This window comes from Ochotona princeps, chromosome 8, assembly GCF_030435755.1.
Source record: "Ochotona princeps isolate mOchPri1 chromosome 8, mOchPri1.hap1, whole genome shotgun sequence".
Lineage (NCBI taxonomy): Eukaryota > Metazoa > Chordata > Mammalia > Lagomorpha > Ochotonidae > Ochotona > Ochotona princeps.
In genome coordinates this window covers 81,484,862-81,500,615 of record NC_080839.1, presented here as the reverse complement: position 1 = coordinate 81,500,615, position 15,754 = coordinate 81,484,862, and the positions used below count along the sequence as shown (strand labels likewise).

The window sequence follows — 15,754 nt, the reverse complement described above, 5'->3', positions numbered from 1 at the left end:
GGGAAGTGGGGCCGCCGGGATTAGAACTGGTACCCACATGGGATCCCAGCGTGTGCAAGGGCAGGACCTTAGCCACTAGGATACCGCACCAGGCCCTCAAATAAATAAATCTTAAGAGGGAGGGAGGAAGGGAGAACCAGAACCACTCTTCTCCCCCAGCTGAAACAGCAAAGGGGAGTCGGCACTTCTTCCAGAAAGCCACAGTGCACTCCCCCACCCCACTACCAACACCTGCCTATCTTCTGTCAGTCGTGGTGGTAGCCGACAGATAGATTTCTCTGGGGAAAAAAAGCTCACATTTCCACTGTTATCAGAGGAAACAATAAAATGAATTTCAAGTGGCTGTGGAAGTAACTTTTTATATATGAAAGTGAAAGATAAAATTTAAAATGAAGCAACAAGAGCTTAAGTACAGCAGGTGAAACTTACTTGCTTTAGAAAATGACTTGGTTTCCGGTCCTTACAGAGAAAGGTTTTTAGAAATGCTCTATTTCTGGCAGAAGAGCTAACTGGTCCCGGTAGGGGAAAGTCACAGTGAACAAGTCAGGGTGTGCCAGGCCGTGAGGGCACTAGGAGACTGCCAGAACCAAAGAGTCTGCCACGCTTGCCAGCCCTGCAGGGTGAGAAGCCTCAAGGGAGCAGGGTGGCATGGGTGTGCGAGACAAGTCAGGCCCGTGAAACCACTGCTCAGACAAGGCTCCTGTGTGCCAGCGGCAGTGTCTGCACAGAACAGCGCCAGGAGGGTCCCACAACCTGGAGCCTCGAATGTCCCACAAATGTTGCAGCGCAGAGGGACAAGGAGGAAACACAACAGGGTTGGATGTGAGGACGCCAGGCTCCAACCGCCACGGTGCCAGGGACGGGTGGGGCACTATTCCCTGGCAGGAGCTGGGCTGAGGCTGGGAGGGCAGGCACTGGCAAGAGCGTTTGGGCTTCGGCTCTCTTCACACAAACAGCGGCCCCCGCGGGGAGCAACCCTGCGCTGCCCAGTGGGCAGGGGCTCTGCCCCTCACAGCAAGGTACCAGACGTCTCTGGCCTGCTGGGCAGGCGACCTTTTGTGTCAGCCAGCAGAGTCCCTGCTGGGCAGGCACACACGATGGACGGACAAGGAAAGGCAGGTGAATACTAATTACGTTCCCTTTCGTGTGCGTCCTGCTCAGCAACAGGATGGAAGTTGTGCTGAGCAAGCCCGATGCGGTACACATCAGTCATCTCAGGAGACAGCCAGGCAGCTTGCTCCTGACAGACTCAGCTGGCAGGCAGGGGAGCCAGCAGCCGCCCTTGGGGCTCTCTGCCCCAAGCCTCTCATGCCCAACTGGAAGCTGCAGGGTGGCGTTCGCGAGATGAAACTGACTGGCACGTCTGCTGCGGAGGGCACAGCCCCTGCGGTTGCCCGAGGGCACTGCTGGCTGGTAGCCAGGGCCACCACAACCACAAGGACACGGAGCAGAGGCCGCTACCTGCCCATGAGCAGTGGTTCCAATCCTTCTGGGAACAAAGACCACCCAGCAATTTTTCACATCGGTATAAATCTTGAAGTATATGAACAACACACAAAGCCCACTGAATTGTGTGACGTCTGCTGCTTCCACTTCAATCAAACCTTACAACCTGGCCGTGACTTGGTTGGTTCTGGCTGCCGAACGCCCACCCTCTTCTAATAACATTGTTCACTGCTGTCCCAGCGTGGCCCAACTGTTGTCCTGCCAACCTTGTATGGCCCATCTCTGCACTGTCACTTGCTGTCTCTTGTCATTAAAGCAACAGCAGCCTGTGCTCTCTGAGTGAGTGCCTTGGGAGCCCGGTGGTGATCTAGGGGCCCCGGGCACGCCAGCACGACGATCACATCCTGATGACCACTCAGCATGGAGAGAGGAAGGAGTGAACAATGGCCTCTTTTCCTAACCACGTGGGCAGCGCTGACCGGTCCCACTGCAGCTCCCTTCAGAGGCCAGGCAGGGCTTGGCTGGACCACCGCGCAGGGAAGGACTGGCACTCAGGTCACAGGACTTCTGAGCAAGGCCTGTCATGTGCGGGCCAACAAACAGGCAACAGGACGTGCCTCCCCCTCCACCCCTGGGCCACAGAGCCCTGCCACAACAGCTGCCCAGCAACTTCTCCCTGCCACACACAGTATGGGGTCTGCCTACGCATGGGGTCGCCCCGGCTGCACTGCAGGTTCCCTACAGCAAGTATACTGGCCTTGCCAGGCCACAGGACTTGGCCGTTTTTGTGAGTATACAAATGTGTGGGGCCGTCAAGATGCAAAATTGCCTTTCTGTAGGGTCAGTCAAAAGAAACCTAGGAACTGCCACCTACGACCCTGTGTGCAGTCTGCCCGGTCATCGCTGACAGATGACATCTGAGTGCTTTTAGAGGGAAGCCTGTGACATTCGCTCTCACATGCACGCTATGATGGTCGCCTCACACAGACCCAGACCCACATGGTAGGTAACCAAGTAGTAACCATGGTCCTCATTCATGCCAGAACACCCCCACCTCCTGCTCAGAGCACAGGCCCACACCTGTCTGCGCACTGGCCACCCCCATCAAAGCCTGACTTCTCCAGGAGCCCCTGATGATGCGGTAGGAGGGGCCATGAGTGCTGGGTCTGAAAACGCTGGGGACGAATCCTCCCCCACAGTGTGCCATTAGCACGCCGCTCAAGTCAACGTGCTAACATGTCTGTCCGCAACAGGAATGCCAACCTGTTACTTTGTTCGTTGTGTGTGTCCTGCTTTTCCACCAGAGCCACACTCTGTAAAATGCGTCTGGGAGCACTCACTTCTGTGCAGCTGGCGGGGCAGGTCCACAAAGCGCTGGTGCACCTTGCCTCGGATGGTGGATGAACCAGAGAGGCGCTCAGGCCAGGGCCTTTCTTGGCCGGAGGACTTCGCATCACCGACTCAAGTCCCTTCTCGGGAACCAATTCTTCAGGATTCTGTCTCCTGTAGATTCCACCTCGGCAAGCTGCAGACATCTGCAGGCTGCTTCATTTCTTCTAGATGACTGCATTTACTCACACTCAGCTGGCAGGGCTACTCGGGATGTTTGTTTCTGTGATGTCAGTTGTAATGTCTCCTCTCTTATTTCTACCTTATTTGCATTTTCTCTTTGTCCAGATAAAGCCTTGTCAATTTTGTTTCTCATTTGAAAAAAATCAACTATTTGTTTTGCTCATCTGTTTTACCGTGTTCATAATCTGTTCACTGGTTTCTGCGCGATCTGCTGCTTTATTCCAAGAGCTTGGGGCTGCTTTGTTCTTTGTCTTGTTTCGTAAAGCATGACCTGACTTTGTTCATTGGAGATTTTCACTGTAATGAGTTCAGTCATCTAACACTAAGACTCTCCCAGTTAGGACGGCTTTCGCTACATTCTTCAAGTTTTGCAGGTTGTGGATCCACAGTTGTCTTTAAAAGAAAATGCCATATTTCCCTTTATAATGCTGGTTGGTTTTCAATGGAATTTCCTGTGAACTGCATGTATTTGGGCCCACCATACACAGCCTTCTGGGCTGACCCACTTCTACACACTGTTCTAGGACAACCTAGCCGTGGTTCTCTCAGGGTGCAGAATAGCTTCTTCTGCATTAAGTACCACTAAGGCTCCTGCCCTCCCCCCAAGTTTTATCACTGGGGCTGCTTTAATAGCAGCTTGGCCTGTAGTTGGCTAACAGAATTCTCCATCCCTTCATTTATTGGAAGTGTTCTGTCCAATGAGCTTGAAGAACCAGTTACACCATTGTGTATATCAACATCAACATCGGCAACACAATAAAAAGAGGTTCTAGGTGGGAACAAGGGAGTGCTCCTGCCAGTGAACACAAGACACTCCCTGTCTTTTTTTTTTTTTTAAAGATTTATTTTATTTTTATTAGAAAGTCAGATATACTGAGAGGAAGAGAGACAGAGAGGAAGTGGAGCCGCTGGGATTAGAACCAGCGGCCATATGGGATCAAGGCAAGGACCCTAGCCACTAGGCCACGCTGCCGAGCCCGACACTCCCTGTCTTAAAGACATCCCCCTGAGTGCTGTGACTTCCTGCCTCACACCCCCCTGCGTGCTGTGACTTCCTGTCTCACATCACCCTGCGTGCTGTGACTTCCTGTCTCACACCCCCCTGCGTGCTGTGACTTCCTGTCTCACATCACCCTGCGTGCTGTGACTTTGTGCCTCACAACCCCCCTGCGTGCTGTGGCTTCCTGCCTCACACCCCCCTGCGTGCTGTGACTTCCTGCCTCACACCCCCTGCGTGCTGTGACTTCCTGCCTCACACGCCCCTGCGTGCTGTGACTTCCTGCCTCACACCCCTCTGCGTGCTGTGACTTCCTGTCTCACACCCCCTGCGTGCTGTGACTTCCTGCCTCACACGCCCCTGCGTGCTGTGACTTCCTGCCTCACACCCCTCTGCGTGCTGTGACTTCCTGTCTCACACCCCCCTGCGTGCTGTGACTTCCTGCCTCACACCCCTCTGCGTGCTGTGACTTCCTGTCTCACACCCCCTGCGTGCTGTGACTTCTTGCCTCACACGCCCCTGCGTGCTGTGACTTCCTGTCTCACACCCCCGTGTGCAGTGACTTCCTGCCTCACACCCCCTGAGTGCTGTGACTTCCTGCCTCACACCCCCCTGCGTGCTGTGACTTCCTGCCTCACACCCCCCTGCGTGCTGTGACTTCCTGCCTCACACCCCCCTGCGTGCTGTGACTTCCTGCCTCACACCCCCCTGCGTGCTGTGACTTCCTGTCTCACACCCCTGTGTGCTGTGACTTCCTGCCTCACATCAACCTGCGTGCTGTGACTTTGTGCCTCACACGCCCCTGCGTGCTGTGACTTCCTGTCTCACACCCCTGTGTGCTGTGACTTCCTGTCTCACACCCCTGTGTGCTGTGACTTCCTGTCTCACACCCCTGCGTGCTGTGACTTCCTGTCTCACACCCCTGTGTGCTGTGACTTCCTGTCTCACACCCCCCGTGTGCTATGACTTCTTGCCTCACACGCCCCTGTGTGCTGTGACTTCCTGCCTCACATCAACCTGCATGCTGTGACTTTGTGCCTCACACGCCCCTGCGTGCTGTGACTTCCTGTCTCACATCCCCCTGCGTGCTGTGACTTTCTGCCTCACATCCCCCTGCGTGCTGTGACTTCCTGCCTCACATCCCCCTGCGTGCTGTGACTTCCTGTCTCACACCCCTGTGTGCTGTGACTTCCTGCCTCACATCAACCTGCGTGCTGTGACTTTGTGCCTCACACGCCCCTGCGTGCTGTGACTTCCTGTCTCACACCCCTGTGTGCTGTGACTTCCTGTCTCACACCCCTGTGTGCTGTGACTTCCTGTCTCACACCCCTGCGTGCTGTGACTTCCTGTCTCACACCCCTGTGTGCTGTGACTTCCTGTCTCACACCCCCCGTGTGCTATGACTTCCTGTCTCACACCCCCGTGTGCTGTGACTTCCTGCCTCACATCAACCTGCATGCTGTGACTTTGTGCCTCACACGCCCCTGCGTGCTGTGACTTCCTGTCTCACATCCCCCTGCGTGCTGTGACTTTCTGCCTCACATCCCCCTGCGTGCTGTGACTTCCTGCCTCACATCCCCCTGCGTGCTGTGACTTCCTGTCTCACACCCCCCTCCATCTTGTGACTTCCTGCCTCACATCCCCCTGCGTGCTGTGACTTCCTGTCTCACATCACTCTGCATGCTGTGACTTCCTGCCTCACATTCCCCAGCGTGCTGTGACTTCCTGCTGTGACTTCCTGTCTCACATCACTCTGCGTGCTGTGACTTCCTGTCTCACACCCCCCTGCGTGCTGTGACTTCCTGTTTCACACCCCCGTGTGCTGTGACTTCCTGCCTCACACGCCCCTGCGTGCTGTGACTTCCTGTTTCACACACCCATGCATGCTGTGACTTCTTGTCTCACACTCCCCTGCGTGCTGTGACTTTGTGCCTCACATCACCCTCCGTGTGCTGTGACTTCCTGCCTCACACGCCCCTGGTGCTGTGACTTCCTGTCTTCATGCTATCACTCTGTGTGCTGTGCCACTTTGTGGCCCATGAAAAGGCACAGAGGACCCCTAGAATAGCCCGGGCCTCTTGCTGCACTCCCACTCACTGGCAGCATCTATTCTAGTGTGTGGGGCACGGCTTCCCAGGTCTTCATATTACCAGGGGAAATGTGACTGTGTGACACATTATTCTGCAATTTGCTCCTTGTCCTCATAATATTTCATGGGTAACTTTCCATATCAAATATGTAGAGCTTACTGCAAAGCCTACACTGAGTTCTACTGTGTGGATTTCCATACTGTTTTAGTCCGATTCCCTGCTGCATGATACTGCAGCTCTTTGCAGCCTTCTCCTTGGAGGAAGCAGAACCTCCCAGGAGATGGGCTTCCCGCACACAGGGTGAGTTCCTAGAACTACCATCGCCAGATAAAAAGACACGCTTCCCAAACTGCTGGAGAATTACAAAGAGAGAAATTCCTAACTTTTCCTTTATAGCTGAACAGATTCATACAACTACCCATAATAACATGAAACAAAACATTACCATTTGTCCAACAAAAGTGTGTAGCCTCCAGGTTGTAAGCACGGGAGCAGCTGGGCATGGACGAAGAGGCTCAGTGTCTCAGACTCTGTGGGATCATCCGGGCTTCTGGAGCTGCTGAGCTTGACTCCTGCAGCCAGAGGCATCCACAGGAGACACGTAGGCCACAAGCGGCAATATAAGCCAACAGAAGCACGCATAAGTCAGGCAGGAGGCAGCCTGGTCCCCAGAACAGAGTCTTAGGGTAGGGCAGTGCCTGCCTGTGGGCTCCACTCACAGGCGCGTTCTGCCCCTCTCCCAGGTGGTTTCCAATGAGGCAGGCAGCAGTGTTCACGTCAGCTGAGGACAGCCACTTGAGCTGGGTGGTGAACCACAGGGTGAACTCCACATTAGATGGGAGACCCAGAGATCCCAGCTGGTCCCACCAAGGCAGGATGGTCAGGACCCTGACAGAGAGGAGAGCGATCTGCCAAGTGCTCTCTGGGGTCCTTGCCCCAGCTCTGCCAGGGTGGGAAGACTCCAACTGCCTGGTGGGTGGGAGCCCTGTGCCACAGAGAGGGGATCACTTCTGCAGCCATGGGCCATGCCACTCAGAGAGTGTGCAGGCTGCTAAGGGACACTGAAGACCAGCCTTCCACACGGGAAATGCCCGTGATGACACAATCTAGAGCTGCCCTGAAGGAAGACAAGGAAGTCACAGAGACAATGCAATGCGTGTCACCTCCATACGGGGTAGCCCGCGGTCCTGTGGGGGGCAGGATTGGTGAGTGCTGTCACCTCCACACAGGGTAGCCCGTGGTCCTGTGAGGGGCAGGAGAGGTGAGGGACGGGGACAGCACAACGTGTGTCACCTCCACACAGGGAAGGCCGTGGTCCTGTGGGGGGCAGGATTGGTGAGCGCTGTCACCTCCACACAGGGTAGGCCGCGGTCCTGTGGGGGGCAGGAGAGGTGAGCACTGTCACCTCCACACAGGGTAGCCCGCGGTCCTGTGGGGGGCAGGATCGGTGAGCGCTGTCACCTCCACACAGGGTAGCCCGCGGTCCTGTGGGGGGCAGGATTGGTGAGCGCTGTCACCTCCACACAGGGTAGGCCGCAGTCCTGTGAGGGGCAGGAGAGGTGAGCACTGTCACCTCCACACAGGGTAGGCCGCGGTCCTGTGGGGGGCAGGAGAGGTGAGCACTGTCACCTCCACACAGGGTAGGCCGTGGTCCTGTGGGGGGCAGGAGAGGTGAGCGCTGTTACCTCCACACAGGGTAGGCCGCTGTCCTGTGGGGGGCAGGAGAGGTGAGCGCTGTCACCTCCACACAGGGTAGGCCGCGGTCCTGTGAGGGGCAGGAGAGGTGAGGGACAGGGACAGCAGGCTGCAGAGCCGCACATTCAGGAAGTCCTGGGACAGCCCCCAAGCTGTCCACAACCCCCAAGCCCAGCCCTGTCGTGTGCCTGGGCCAGTTCATGAATGAAAACCTACAGGTGACACGGACATACAACAGGCTATCCTCACATGAGAACCATCTGTCACAGCCATCGAGGCACACGCTCACTTCCTCAGAAAAATGATTTCCTTGGTCGTGGATGTTCAGCAGCCCCGGGACCGACACTCCATGTCTGCACATCTCCCGGCTGACCTGCCACGGGTGGAGGTAGCATCTTCGTGCTCCTCCTACCACAGCTTGTCAGCCCTCACAAGGACCGGATGCCATGACACGGCCTCCCTACCTGGGGACCAGCCCCCACCCACCCCCACCTGCCGCTGCCTCTTACTTTCTGCCACCGTCCTCCTCCACACACTGATCTGTTTCCTACAACACGATTCACCTGAGATGTGCCCACTAAAATGGAAACATTTCTTACTTGTCCTTCTCCAGGACAGAGGGTGATCCGGGAGCACTGGGGTGACCCTGCTTGTCCCTGGAATACAGGGTGAGAGTGACCCGGGAGCGCTGGGGTGACCCTGCTTGTCCTTGGAATAAAGGTGAGGGTGACCTGGGAACAATGGAGTGACCCTGCTTGTCCCTGGAATGCAGGGTGAGGGTGACCCGGGAGCGCTGGGGTGACCCTGCTTGTCCCTGGAATGCAGGGTGAGAGTGACCCGGGAGCACTGGGGTGACCCTGCTTGTCCCTGGAATACAGGGTGAGAGTGACCCGGGAGCGCTGGGGTGACCCTGCTTGTCCTTGGAATAAAGGTGAGGGTGACCCGGGAACAATGGAGTGACCCTGCTTGTCCCTGGAATGCAGGGTGAGGGTGACCCGGGAGCGCTGGGGTGACCCTGCTTGTCCCTGGAATGCAGGGTGAGAGTGACCCGGGAGCACTGGGGTGACCCTGCTTGTCCCTGGAATACAGGGTGAGAGTGACCCGGGAGCGCTGGGGTGACCCTGCTTGTCCTTGGAATAAAGGTGAGGGTGACCCGGGAGCACTGGGGTGACCCTGCTTGTCCCTGGAATACAGGGTGAGGGTGACCCGGAGTGCTGGGGTGACCCTGCTTGTCCCTGGAATGCAGGGTGAGGGTGACCCGGGAGCGCTGGGGTGACCCTGCTTGTCCTTGGAATAAAGGTGAGGGTGACCCGGGAGCGCTGGGGTGACCCTGCTTGTCCCTGGAATGCAGGGTGAGGGTGACCCGGGAACAATGGAGTGACCTTCTTTGTTCTACTCCTCCTGCCTATCGCTTTACTGAAAAGAAAAAATATATATAGGAAGTCTTCAAAAGGTTCAGGAAAAACACACTAAGACACCTGTCCTCATCTCAGTCTCTGTGTTGAAACACCTCCTAATTCCCTTTCCACCAACTGCACGGAGCCTCCTCACAGCTCGTGAGCTGCATTTTCAGACGGAGGGCAGAGGGCAGAGGGCAGAGGACACAGCGCGGCTGAGCCGCAGGACTGCTTCCCAGGCCTGAGGTGCACTACTGAGCCCACGCCCCAGGCTTTCCACACTGCTTGGCACCCCCAAACCCCATCAAAGTCTGGGCTCTGGCTCCTGCTCCCTGCCACACCCACATCCCAGCGTGGCAGTTCAGGCTGTGGCTACAGCCTGGCCTGCCCTGGCTGCTGTGGGTATTTGGAGTAAACCAGAGATGAAAAACACTGTTCTCCCTCTCTCTCTCAGGTTCCGAACCACACAGAAACAAAGCAGTCCTCTACACCAAGAACACTCGTCTATGTGGAGGACAGACAAGAGCTGGAGGCTCCAGCCTCCTTCCTGCACACCACCCACGAGGAGAAGGCCCAGGCGGGACACACTCTGGGGTGCTGGGGCAGGCATGCAGGAGGACAAGGGTCCCGTGGGCCAGGCTCCGTGGATTCCCCACAGCCCTCAGCGCCTTCAGGGCTCACGGGGTGTGCCCTGCCCAGTCTGCCCCGGCCAACTCTGACAAGGCGAGAGTCACCTGGAGGCTTAGGCTGCATAGACCCTCTTACAGGGTGAGTCTAACAGACCCACACACTTTCCTGGTAACTTCAAATGCATCTTAAAAAAAAAAAAAAAAAGGGTTGGGCCTGAGTCCTCATCTTGAACGTGCCGGTTCTAATCCTGGCAGCCAGCTTCCAATTCAGCTCCCTGCCTGTGGCCTGCAAAAGCAGTCGAGGATGGCCCCAAGCCTTGGGGACCCTGCACCCACATGGGAGACCCTGGAGAAGCTCCTGGCTCCTGGCTTCAGAATGGCTCAGCTGCGGCTGTTGCAATCACCTGGGAAGTGAATCGACAGAAAAGATCTTCCTCTCTGTCTCTCCTCCCCTCTGTATATCTGACTTTGCAATAAAAATAAATAAATTTTAAAAGGGGGGGGCGCTGGCATTGTGGTGTGGCAGGCAAAACACATCCTGCAGCACTGGCATCATGTTGGCACTGGTTGGTGCCCAGCTGTTCCACTTGCAATCCAGCTCCCTGCTGATGGTCAGGAGAAGCAATGGAGAACGACCCACGTGCTGGAGCCCCTGCCCTGCACGTGGGAGCCCAGTGACGCTCCTGGCTTGGGCCTGGCCCAGCCCAGCCGTGGCTGTTGTGGCCAAATTGGGAGTGAGTGAATAGATAACAGCTCTTTTCTCTCTACGATCCCCTCTGTAACTCCAACTTCCAATAAACAAAGAAATCCTTAAAACTACCAGTCTAGCAGCAACTGACAGCAGAAGTGCTTTTGCCTGCTCCCAGCCACCATTAGAACTCTGTTCTTTGGCTTTATCTGAGTGGCAGACAGAGAGAGCCAATGGGCTCTCATCTGCTGATCCACTCCCCAAACGCTGTACTAGCCAGGGCTGGGCCAGCAGCTGAGCACTGGTCCGGGTCTCCTGCCCGCCTGGGGCACAGGTGGGCAGCGCAGCCCAAGGCAGCCACTGTAACACATTCTCCAAGAGCTTCTGGCTCCATCTGGACCACAGTCCGGCAGTGCCTTCTTTTCCTTCTCTCTCCCTCACCCCTTGATTTTTACATAGTAAAGACAGGGTAATAAGCCTCCAAATTTCTTGCAAACAGCGTTAATAAATCTTTTAAAAGAAGAAGAGAAGAAGGAGGAGGAGGAGGAGGAGGAGGAAGAAGAAGGAAGAAGCAGGAGGAGGAGGAGGAGGAGAAGCAAGTTCTTCAGGTTATCCAGACACGCGTCCTGCTGGTGAGACCCTAAGCCCGGAGGAGGGTCCCAGGAGGGTGCCCGGTGCAGGAGGGGTCAGGAGGGACTGGAGCAGTGAGCCAGGCCCAAGGGAGGCCTTCTCCCTGTAGCACACAAGGACTCAGCCGCGCTCCGACCGTGACCCGCAGTGTGCCGGGAGTTTCGACCCTGATGGCACTCCAGAACTGACAGGGCAAATAGCTGTCACCTGCAAACCTCCCAGCTAGGGGGGTCTGCCATAGCAGCCAGGGACCTGACAGCCCCTGCTGCCCTACCAGGACACACAGGCCACTCACTGGTGTGTGTGTGGTTTTGCTCAGCTTTTGTGACAAAGGAAGCTCTGACATCCACCACCACTACATGATGGAGAAGGAGGTGCTGGGGCAGGAGGTATTTCCAGGGGCTCTAGGGCTGCACCAGGCTATTCCTTTCCAGCCCCATATGCAATGTTAAATCCCACTACACATGCAGGGACAGCATCTGTTGGGAGCTGGTAACCAGGGGACCCTTCTGGCTGCCCAGGCTCAGGAATGACCACACAGGCTGGTATGTGTCTCCTGGAAGCCCAGGGACCCTGCTGTCAGTGACGGGTGAATGCGGCACACTGAACACCCCCAGACAACCCTGCCCTGTCAGTGACGGAGGAACGTGGTACACTGAGAACTCCCAGACAACCCTGCCCTGTCAGTGACGGAGGAACGTGGTACACTGAACACCCCCAGACAACCCTGCCCTGTCAGTGACGGAGGAACGTGGTACACTGAGAACTCCCAGAGGCAACTGTCAGTTTATTCCTTCCTACGCTCAGCCTAAGCCAGTTCCCACCATTCTGTCACTCTAGGCTACAACGCAGAAAAACGAAAAGGAAATTTGTCATGGACAGAATCGCTGGCAGGGGTGTGGGCTTGGACACGTGTCCTTTCTGGCCCTCCCTCCCCGACCACGGCACAAACATCAGGGCCTGCTCTTTGTTCCGACAGCCAGCACAGCACGTGCACTCAGCCTGCAGACCTTCCTGCGCTATGGAAGGGGCATTCCAGCAGGGTGCTTGGGGGAGCAGAGGTCCCACAGCCACAGTGCAGCACCACAGTGCAGCGCGGGCATCCGAGGAATGCCAGCACACTGACCAGCACACTGCTCCATGCAGCCCACCAGCCCGCCAGCACGCCTGCCTGCCATCCCCACCACGGTGCCATGAGTGGGAGGGGCTGCACCTGCCTGTCATTAACGCCCCCCTATCCCTGTAAAGCTCCTAAATGCTGATTTTTGCTCCTTCTCCAGAGGAGAAACAAGGCTGTCTGGGAGATTACTTTTCATCTGCCATATGGGAAACGCAGCCCAACAAGGAAATGGCGGAGCTGCCTGCCATTCCTGGGATCTGGCTTCCCGTCACGGGCAGGGAGCGTTCAGCTGCACTGAGGTACCGCACTCCAGAGCAGCTGGAGAACTGAAAACCACCCTGTTGTGGCTAATCAGCCATTGACCAATGGTGAGGAGGAGCATGGCTGCCTCCTGGTGTGCCCACACCCAGCCCAGGGACAGGGTTAGCTGAGTGGCTGTGAGGGCAGGAAGCAACAGAGCATGTCGCAGTTCTGAACTCCACTGCACACTCTGTGCACTGAAAAGCCACTTTCAGCTGTCAGCTCATCACTGACTCCAGAAATCCAACTCTTCACAGAACAGTAATCACATGCAATGTGAACAGGAAGTGTTTAAAGACAACTTCCTTTTCACTCCTGAGAAGTGCTATCAATTACAATGTGGGATTAACCTGTTAGTTTGGGTTCCTTTCACGGTAACAAGGTAGAATTTAATTCATCCTATTTGTTTATCCTTCTCACCTTGCTCCAGGAGGAACTTCAGGCAGCTCGCACAATACCATAAAGCTGATGGTGTGCAAGACACTAGCAATGGCACACCCATCACCCCAGATGGACACAGCCATTCCAGGCAGCTGGATGTCTGCTGAACTGACTTCTCATGCAGACAGTCGGTACACGTGATGGCTGGGGCCTCTTGGGCCAGAACACTGGCTCCACAACTGTCTTAGGGACGCGCCTTCTCCCACCTGGGCAGGAGCCGGGCCAGAGCAGACGACCTGATGCCAAGAGGAGGGTGGGAGGAGAGGTTGTCGTTTAGTTGATTCATTATAGAGTTCCCTGGCATTGAGTAAGTACCAGAGACAGTCCTGTGCATCGAGTAAGTCTGGAGCTGGGGACGGGGGTCAGAGGCCCCCTGCGATAGCGTCCACACTGCCCAGTAGGAAAGGGGCCCATGCAGCCCACCTGTTCAGGACAGAACCTGCAAACCCCAAGTCAAACCCAGAACTATGTTGCAAAGCCCATCACTTTCTCCACAGTTACACACTGACCCTAAAAGCTAATCAGGTGTGTTGGAAAAGTAGCTCTACTAACTTCAAATTGAGAAATTACCCGATAAAGCATGATTTGCCATCTTTCTCAGATCTTCCCAAAAAACTCTCACACCCTGAGCACACTGTCCAGCCGTCAAGGAGGCAGTGTGGCAGCTCTGGGCTCTGGGGTTGGACGGCAGCAGTGCTGGCTCTGGGATGCTCCTCACCGCTCTGCCCCCACCCCTGGCCTGGGTTGCAGCATGAGAAGAGCATGACCCACTGCCATGTCCAGTGCTGGGAATGGGCCCGTTCCCTCACCCTCCCAGAGCCCCGCATGCGCCCAGGCCGGGTGCTGTCCTTGGTGCTGAGGACGCACAGGACGGGTGCTGTCCTTGGTGCTGAGACACTCTGGTCAGGAGTCACATCTGGGTAAGCGGAAAGACTCAGCAGGGGTGACCCTGAGCCAAGACCCCACATCACGAGAGTGCAGCCTGTCATGTGCAGGACCCCTGGGAACTAGCCTGGTACCAAGCCTTGACCTGCCTGAGTGTCCCCACTGAGTGCCCTCTGCCCAGAGGTCCTGCCGTAACACTAACCACAGCTGGACGCTCCTCTCTGACTCAGACATGGAGGAATCACTGGAGTACTGAGCAGCTCTTACTGACCCCGCCCACCTATGAATGGGTGAGGACAGTGAGGCTGCCAGGCCGGGGACATACTTGCTCAGTGCTCAAGCTGAGCACGAACTGCAACGCCTTTCATCATCTCTGGCATACTGGGAAGCTGAATGTTCATGCGTTCTGTGTCAACAAGAACTTGTCAAGTTGCCCTTGCATGCATGAGCTCACATACGACGTGAAGAGCATTTCCTTCTTATGGACACTTTCTCACACTGTGGCCTGCCTCCTGCACAGCTAGAAAGGTACACGTCCACCGCATGTGTGTCCTTCCCCCAGTGGGGCAGGCTCAGGGCATCCACATGTCTGCGCATGCACGCCTGAGCACACGTACATGTCAGCCTCCTAGGGACCATGGTCACTGTGCCACGGGACTCCCAACGGGGCCGTGTGGTCTGCACTGAGATAGCACTCGGCCCAAGCAGAGTGCAGCCAGTTACCCGAGTATGGCCAGACTGCAGGGCACACCTCTGGGAGAAGACAGGTACTGACCTGTGGTGACACAGCAATGACAAGACAAATCCACTCAGTGCTCTTCCTCACAGACACCAGCACAGGCAAGCGGAGCACCACTACGTAACATACCCTAACTGCACGCCTGCAGGTCCCCGCTACTCCACAGCACAGCTGTGAACTCACGGGAACAACCTGTGAGCGGCTGAGCAGGTGGGCACAGCACACCCCACCCACACAGGCAGGGACTGCCAGGGAGGCCCCAGGAGTGAGGGAAGACACACGCACGGGACCTGTGAGAGTGACAGGTGTCGTGTGCAGCTGCACAATGAGGGCCGCGGCACATCGTTCCCCAGCACTGGGCTGGGTGCAGGGCAGGCCAGGCCCCTCCACTGCACACGCGCTGGTGCAAACAACCCACACAGGTGGCTCCCAGGCATCCTACCAGGCTGAGCTGCCATGGGCGCCGTCATCCAGGTGACACAGCAACTCCAGGCTCTGTGCAGGGCTTGCAGAGTCGTCTGGGGACTCATGGCCGGCCGACTCCAGCTCCTCGGGCATCCTCCACACGGCCGCACATGTCAGGACCTTGCTGTCAAAAGCTGAGCAGAAGGGAGGCCGTCAGACGGTGTGTGACTCCCCACGGCCCACCCCTGCTGTGTGCTGCACTGTGAGCCCTGGCAGAGAGGCAGCCTGCAGTCGGCAGGCGGCCTGTGCTGGGCCGGAATTAGCACCCAGTTAACCCACTTTCTCCTTGTCTTAAAACCATCACTCTGCTCTAGAAGAAAATTGCATTGCCTCAAAATCAATTTCCTTCTGTTCTCTCACAGTTTTCATGAAAGGAAGCAAAGTGGGGGACCGACACACACAGCTGAGGCTGACGGTGGGGGATTTTTCCCGTCTCTGCTTCGGGGCTGTCAGCAAGCACACAACACCCCACCAGGAGCTGGGTCTCTCTGCCTCAGTTTACCCGTGAGAGGGAGCCTGTGTGGTCCCAGGCCGGCTCTGTCCCCACTTTCTGCCAGGGTCTGGTCCCTGAGAGACAGTGAGTCTGTGGGTTCCTGTTCCTAACATGGGAAACCCAGACTGAGGCGGCACCTCGATTTTGGCCTAGCTGAGCCCTGGCTG

At 56.5% G+C, this 15,754-nt stretch overlaps 1 protein-coding gene across 1 annotated transcript in view; it reads right to left on the bottom strand.

Annotated features, from left to right (window-relative positions):
* EIPR1 (EARP complex and GARP complex interacting protein 1) overlaps positions 1–15,754 on the bottom strand; it is a 92,167-nt gene that overhangs the window by 19,094 nt on the left and 57,319 nt on the right. The window contains exon 4 of the mRNA XM_004582578.2: positions 15,072–15,228. Within this exon, the coding sequence (XP_004582635.2) occupies positions 15,072–15,228 (157 nt within the window). The remainder of the gene's footprint in view (positions 1–15,071; positions 15,229–15,754) is intronic.